The sequence below is a fragment of the Hippocampus comes genome, unplaced genomic scaffold, assembly GCF_001891065.2.
Source record: "Hippocampus comes isolate QL1 unplaced genomic scaffold, H_comes_QL1_v1.1 scaffold378, whole genome shotgun sequence".
Taxonomy (NCBI): Eukaryota; Metazoa; Chordata; class Actinopteri; order Syngnathiformes; family Syngnathidae; genus Hippocampus; species Hippocampus comes.
In genome coordinates this window covers 236,380-243,226 of record NW_017806061.1, presented here as the reverse complement: position 1 = coordinate 243,226, position 6,847 = coordinate 236,380, and the positions used below count along the sequence as shown (strand labels likewise).

Here is a 6,847-nt window from a genome sequence, read left to right as displayed (position 1 = left end):
ACAACCGCCGTCGGGCACGCGTCCGCGAATTGATCACGCGAGTCATTCGCGCCAGCAGTCACGCCACCGCGATGCCGCTACCTGACGTTGCAGTGCGCCGCCGTCACCACCCAGTTCTCGTTGACCAAGGAGCCGCCGCAGAAGTGGAAACCCGTGTAGTCCTGATGCCCAAAAACAGGCGCCGGCGCGCTCACGTCACATCACTCGCTGCGTGCCGGTGCGGTTGTGCGCGGGAGTGCGGGCGCGCGCGTACCTGCAGTGACACCTGCCAGGGCCAGGAGTGAGGCACCGCCTCCTCGCCGTTGACGATACGAGAGTATCCCGTGATCACGGGAGGGATGGCGGGAGAGCCGCAACCTGATGACATCGTCGCCGCCCGCCGACGTCAGCGAGACATGAGGAACGTCGGAAAACAGACCTCGTCAATCGGGCTGTGCGCATCGCTGAATGCTAGCGCGCTCGTGCTAAGGCTCACTCACCGTAGGCGGCGCCGACGAAGGCGAGGCACGAGAGGATCCACAGGAAGGCCATGGCGACATCATGTCTTCTGCAGACGAACGCCGGCCTTTTATCCGGACGCATCTGCGCCTGATTGGACGAGAGGGGCGGGCGGGGCGTGGCCACGGAGGCACACGCTATCAGCGGACGTGAGAGTTTGGACACATGCAATTCCGGGAAATCTGCAGCTGGGGGAAAACATCAAGTCATACCTGAAAGGGGGGCAGCGGTGAAACTTTTTGCTGACGTCTTGGATCGTTCAACAAATGTCACTCAGATATGACTTTTCCAATCCAGTAAAAATGTATTCGGGCGGGGCGTGGCCACGGAGGCACACGCTATCAGCGGACGTGAGAGTTTGGACACATGCAATTCCGGGAAATCTGCAGCTGGGGGAAAACATCAAGTCATACCTGAAAGGGGGGCAGCGGTGAAACTTTTTGCTGACGTCTTGGATCGTTCAACAAATGTCACTCAGATATGACTTTTCCAATCCAGTAAAAATGTATTGCTGTTGAAATAGGTTCACAGAAGTTTCATTGATGTGTCCAGGATTTGTCGAAACCATCATTGATGGCTTGATGGATTTTTTTGTTGAGCTTTTCTTCATTGATGGCAATGAACGTTCTCATTTATTGATGGACTTCAAATGGCATCTCAGTGATCGGCGCTTTCCCGGCTCTCTTCGAACGTGTTCATTTGCGGGTTTTGTCGGTCTCATTGATGATTTTGAAGTGGAATCAAGAAGGAGATGGTGTGCCGTGTCAATATCGACGCGATCGGCTAACATATGGGAAACGGACCTATCTGCTGAGATATTCAAGGGCGATGTCAACGTGTGTTTGAAGGGCACCTGTTCGACACGTCTGCCTTTTTTCACCCGGCAACTGCAATCGCGGCCGTATTATTTTCAAGGACACGTCAACGTTTAGAACATACAGTCGAGCTGCCATCGGAGTGGCCCGGCAGCGGCGGAGTCATGCTATTCAAAATCTTGCCATATTTTTGGGGGAGTTTTGGTTCACATTTTGTCACATCCGAACGCAAATGTTCAACACCCCAAAAAACACAAAATCAGTCAATCAGGAAAGAAAAGCTGTTGCGACATTATTCTCCAGACATCGCCAAATTATGTTCCAGGCCGCCAATAAATTCAAGCCATGATGTACTCTGTCAGTGCCTGCGTGTGAATGCCTTTTATGACTAGACACACACACACACACACACACACACACACACGCACACACACACACACACACACACACACACACACACACACACACACACACACACCCGATCTAGATCAGGGGTGTCAAACTCATTTCACATTGTGGGCCACATACGGACTGTGTAGATGTCAAGTGGGCCAAACCATTAACATGAACCCATACTGAGCTATGAATCACCAAAATGTCATCTCTTTCCTTTGTTTTGGTCCCAAGAAGCATTGATTGGCGCTTTCATGTCATTTGCTGCATTGGGTCTATCTCGGTGACGGACTGAGACTGCTATTTTCTTCCCCGATCAAAACAATGTCGTCTTCTCCTGTGATCAAAACAGTGTGCCCCCCTAGCGGATAATCCACGAATTGCATTTTATAGAAAATATTCCTTCTGTGTCTTCAATGCATTTTTTTGTTTCACTTTTAAATGATCCCGCGGGCCGGATCGAACCTCCTTGGGGGTCGGTTCCGGCCCGCGGGCCGTACGTTTGACACCCCTGATGTAGATACTGTAGATAGTACGTCGGCCTCGCGATGCTGAGGTGCAGGGTGGGATTGGGGCTCCGGCCTTCCTGTGCGGAGTTTGCCTGCGTGGGTTTTCTCCAGCGACGCCCCTTTCCTCGCACCTTCCCAAAATATGCGTGACAGGTGAATGGAAGGCTCTAAATTCTCCGTCGGCGTGAGCGCAAATGCTGCGTAGGGTCCTCGGACTTCTCACAGGAAGCCCGTGTCGCGATTTGAGGACAGGTGTGATGCGGTCCAGCTTGCCAGTCTTTGGAAGGACGCCGGCGGCACCGTTTTGGATCAGCCGCAGCTGACTGGTGGTGGTCTTTTTTATTCGATTAAGACCTGTAAAGGCACAATTATAGTCATGGAGTCGACTGAAAATAAAAGCACGAACAAGCTTGTTTTTGATTCTTTATTTCTGTGTTTGGTCGAGACAGAAAGTCCTTCATTCGGGCGACGCTTTTCAGCTTTAGTCACTGCTTTTACGTGGCATTCCGTGAGGTCGAGTTAAGACCACCCTGATGTTGGACCTTTCTTTCGTGGGGCCAAAAGCGATTCCTTTTCCGGATCGAGCTGGAGAAAAATCCGGTCCGTCCGCTCAGTGATTTGACGAAACCAACCGGGGTCGATGTTATCGTTGTTTCCGAAGGCCGTCCGACGATCTCCTCCAAATTCGTGGTCACATGCTTCCAGTCAGCCCACGAAAACAATCGATGAGTCTCAGGATCACAAAAATCATCACCATTTCAAAACTCCAAAGGAGATTCAATTGTCATTTTCCGCACCACCAAATCATCGAAGGGCTCTTTTTCGTCACGGAATAGAACGGTCAAAAGTCAATCCATTCAAATGCGGTCAATGGAGGGCTTATGCATCATGAAGTTGTCAACTCTCGAGCTCGCTCGCCATTCTCTGTCCTCGAGGCCAAAGTCAGCCACGTTTTGTCATCGTGTGGTTTCATCGCCTCTGCAGCCGAAAAGAAACTTTTTGCGTGGATGTGCTGAGCTGAGTGCATTTTTCTCAACACAGCCGCTCGAAACTGAGCGGAGTCGGTGATGGGCAATGGTCAACTCCCGACTTCTGTGGTCCAATTTGCATGTCACGGGTACAGAAAAGAAATGAAAACGTGACACCCGACCAAAAAATCGAAAGGTTGCTGGAATCTCGTTTTTCCGTTCGGTGTTGCCCGCGAGCGTGAATGTGAAATCAAGTCGAGGCCAAGAAGTCGTCGTTGATGATGCCATATTTTTTTTTTTTTTATTGGGGTTCTGCGGGAAACGCGTGCGGGCGATTAGTTGGCGGCGAGGGTCTGGTCCACCCAAGCGCGCAGCTCGGTGACGCGGGCGTAGACGGCCGGCGTGGACGTGGAGCAGCGGCTGCTTCCCCAGGACACGATGCCCACCAGGGTCCAAGCGTTGTCTTTCTCGCACACAAGAGGACCGCCGGAGTCGCCCTACAGTGCGCAAAGGGGAAAGCAAGTGAAGAAGGAAGTGGGCTCTTCAAAATCTGGATGCTCGATTTTGGGGATTTGATTCATTTTTTTAAAGCGACACGAGTCCATACGACTTTTGGGCACATACGGAGACGACCAAGCGATCGCAGCCACGGCCGCACCGTCACTGAGCTCAGGTGGCTTCCGTTTCAAAAGCACTCCGCTCATTGCCATTGGCACACCTCGAGCGGCCCGTTTCTTTGTTCGCGCGAAGTTAGCGGGCGACATTGGCCTCTCGCGATGCGCAAACGTCCGATGTAAATGCGAGGAGAAGAGGACGAAGGCCGTCGGGCGCCATGGGCTCACCATGCAGGAGGTGGCGCCGTCGCCTCCGGCGCAGATCATCACGTCAGAGATGTTGCTGCCCCAGTGACGCTTGCACTGCTCGTTGGACAGCAGAGGAAGCGCCGCCTGCTGGAGCTTGTTGGGAGTGCTGGGAGCTGCAAAGGCGGCGGCGGCGGCGCCGTTAGACGGACTTTTCCCCAAAGGAGCGACGGCGGTGCAACGGCCGTCCCTCCGTCGAGCCGAGGGACGGCCGAAAGCAGAAAGTAACAAAAGCGGCACGATGAGCGGCAAGAGGAGGAAAGGCCGCGACAAGAAAACAAAGCGGGACGAATGCCAAAAGGAACGGGAGTAGGAGAACCGCAAAACAAAGACGACCGTGTATCGGAACCCACATCAAAAAAGCCACGTGCTCATCGTTTGCCCCGCAACCAAGAATCGCTTCATCGATCGATGATATTGTCGATGACGCGAGTTCAATTTTTTTTTTTTTTTTTTTCAAACGGGACATGATTTTAAGTAGACATTGCGGAGAAAGCAGGCGGTCCGAGCGCGGCGTTCCGAGGAATTTTGCCTTGACGGAACAGGAACGAAGCGGCCAAATCCGCCTCGGGGGTTTGCGGTCGTGTTTGCCGAAAAGGAAGACCTCGCTTGCTCGAGCGGCCGGCCACCGATCACGGCACACCCGCGTTCCCGGGTTTGGCCGCGAGACTTTTGCAAGCGGAGCCCGCCCGGCACCGGGATCTCATTTTGGGTTGTCAGCGAGTGGCGCGACGACCGCCCCCGCAGGTGGATCCGCTCGGCCGCACATGTCGGACGATATCACGTTTGGAGTCGCCATTTTCTTTCCCTTGACTTCCCCTTCAGATGAAACAAGGCGATCGACGGGTTTTCAAAAAATGACTCTGGCGTAATCCCGACGACGACAGAAGGAGGAACAGAAAAAGCCAAAGCGTAACGAGAGGAAGCCGAACAGCGAGCTGCGATGGGCCGACGTCGACTGAGAGCAAGAGGAAGGAAAGGCGGCGAGCGGACCGTTGTATCTGGTCAGTCCCCATCCGGAGGTGACGCAGGTCCTTCCCGGGGCGAAGTCGTCGGCGGCCTCGGCCAAGCAGACGGGCGACACGTTGGTGCCCAGGCGGGCGGGCGAGCTCAGCTTGATCAGGGCGATGTCGTTGTTGATGGTGCGCGGGTTCCAGCGGGGGTGCGTGAACACCTTGGCGGGGCGAAGGACCTGCACCGCCTCGTTGGAGCCGTAGCCCTTATCGTGCTCGCCGGCCACCACGCGGTGGTAAGTCCTGGGGGCGCGGGGGAGGACGGCGTGACGAAAGGACCGCAACTTCCGTACCCGTACCCGTACCCGTGCGTGCGTGCGTGACGGCTACCTGACATTGCAGTGGGCGGCGGTCACCACCCAGTTCTCGTTGATCAGGGAGCCGCCGCAGAAGTGGAAGCCGTTGGATTGCTGCCCGGGAAATCACAGCGTGACCGACTGGAAGAGGCAACGCGAGCCGAGACGCTACGGCGGGAGGAGAACAGGAACGCAATCGCGGAGGCTCGGTAGCCAAGAGCAACGGGGGGCGCAGGAAGATCGGGACCGATACGGAATGAGGAAGAGGGACACCAGCAGGAGGACAGGAGCGGGAGCTCAGCGAGGACCCAAAGGGGGACGGGAACCGGAACCCAGAAAGAGGCGGGACCGGGATGACCAAGACGAACGGAAGGACGAAGGAGAAGATGGAGAGGCAGCGCGAAGGGGAAGCCAAAGGGGAACAGGAGTGAACGACCCAAAAAGACCAAGCGAAAGAGTGGGTCAAAGGAAGGAAGAAGAACAGGAACCCGCTAGATGAAGACAAGAAGGGTCCGGGAACCCAAAGAGGAGCCGAAAGATGGACACAGGAAGAAGAAGAAGCCAAAAAGGAATGCCGAACTGGAAACCAAAGCGGACCCGGACCCGGCTCAGCGCCAGGACCTGGACCGGGAACGTCACCAGCGCCGGCCAGAGTGCGTTGGACCCATCTGACCTGCAGGGAAACCTGCCAGGGCCACGAGTGCGGGACGGCCTCCTCGCCGTTGACGATGCGAGCGTAGCCGGTCACCTCGGGGGGGATGGCGGGCGTTCCGCAACCTGACACAAGCCCAAGAAGACAACCATGACGTGACGTCGTTCGACGGTGATGTCACCCACACTTGGCGCCCTTCCCTTTTCTGACCGTAGGCGGCGCTGACGAGGGCGAAGCAGGAGATGATCCAGAGGACGGCCATAACGACGACGACGACGACGACGACGATGATGTCGCCGGGTCTCCGCTGCGTGCTTTTATCCAGCGACCGGACTGGCGGCGACCAATCGCAGAGCGGCCTCTCTCAGACCGCAGCTGCTTATCAACAGGCCCGCTCCCACGCGCCGAGTGGACGGCGCTTTCACCCACTCAAACTCAACTCCGCCGTCACATTTGGCACCAACTATTTTTCTTATTCATACAACCTCATTTCATCTTGTACAATACAATGCAGGACATGTTTCTTTTTAGAGCGCTTTCACGACGGCTTCAGCTGTAACATGGGATACGATGACTATGCATGGATGGATATGTCGCTCTCTCTCTTAATATGTGTGGGGGGGGTGAGAGAGAGAGAGATTGTCCCCAAGTGCCCTTTCTAGGAGAGACTTTTCACTGCGTTCCATTTCCATGAAAAGGAGGTGACGTCGCAGTGAGCGGTGTCCAAGAAGGGAGCTCGATCTGACAATCACTTTTCCATGAGCCCCAAAAATCTCCAAAGTGTGGATGACGACGACCATGTTTTGAAAGTCATTCTTCGAGAAAACGTCCTCTCGCGATGCA

At 55.0% G+C, this 6,847-nt stretch overlaps 2 protein-coding genes across 2 annotated transcripts in view; both read right to left on the bottom strand.

Moving 5' to 3' along the window:
- The window catches only part of LOC109529759 (chymotrypsin A-like), a 10,520-nt gene extending 9,971 nt beyond the window's left edge, over window positions 1-549 (bottom strand). Inside the window, exons 1-3 of the mRNA XM_019893190.1 lie at window positions 480-549; window positions 254-357; window positions 82-161 (exon numbers count right to left, since the gene is read on the bottom strand). Coding sequence (XP_019748749.1) covers window positions 82-161; window positions 254-357; window positions 480-531 — 236 coding nt within the window. The 5' untranslated portion in view covers window positions 532-549. The remainder of the gene's footprint in view (window positions 1-81; window positions 162-253; window positions 358-479) is intronic.
- Window positions 550-3,458: 2,909 nt separating this feature from the next.
- LOC109529808 (chymotrypsin B-like) lies at window positions 3,459-6,319 on the bottom strand. Its single transcript, XM_019893269.1, has 6 exons — window positions 6,215-6,319; window positions 6,026-6,129; window positions 5,387-5,466; window positions 5,037-5,299; window positions 4,026-4,159; window positions 3,459-3,680 (listed from the first exon to the last, which is right to left on the bottom strand). The coding sequence occupies exons 1-6, from the start codon at window positions 6,264-6,266 to the stop codon at window positions 3,519-3,521; spliced, it is 795 nt and encodes a 264-aa protein (XP_019748828.1). The 5' UTR covers window positions 6,267-6,319; the 3' UTR covers window positions 3,459-3,518.
- Window positions 6,320-6,847: the final 528 nt, after the last annotated feature.

Coding starts and splice junctions, on each gene's coding strand:
- LOC109529808 (XM_019893269.1), bottom strand. CDS start 6,266: ATGGCCGTCCTCTGGATCATCTCCTGCTTCGCCCTCGTCAGCGCCGCC. Junction 4,160..5,036: donor GGGACTGACCAGATACAACG/GTCCGCTCGCCG, acceptor CCGCCTTTGCAG/CTCCCAGCACTCCCAACAAG. Junction 3,681..4,025: donor ACGGCGCCACCTCCTGCATG/GTGAGCCCATGG, acceptor TGCGCACTGTAG/GGCGACTCCGGCGGTCCTCT.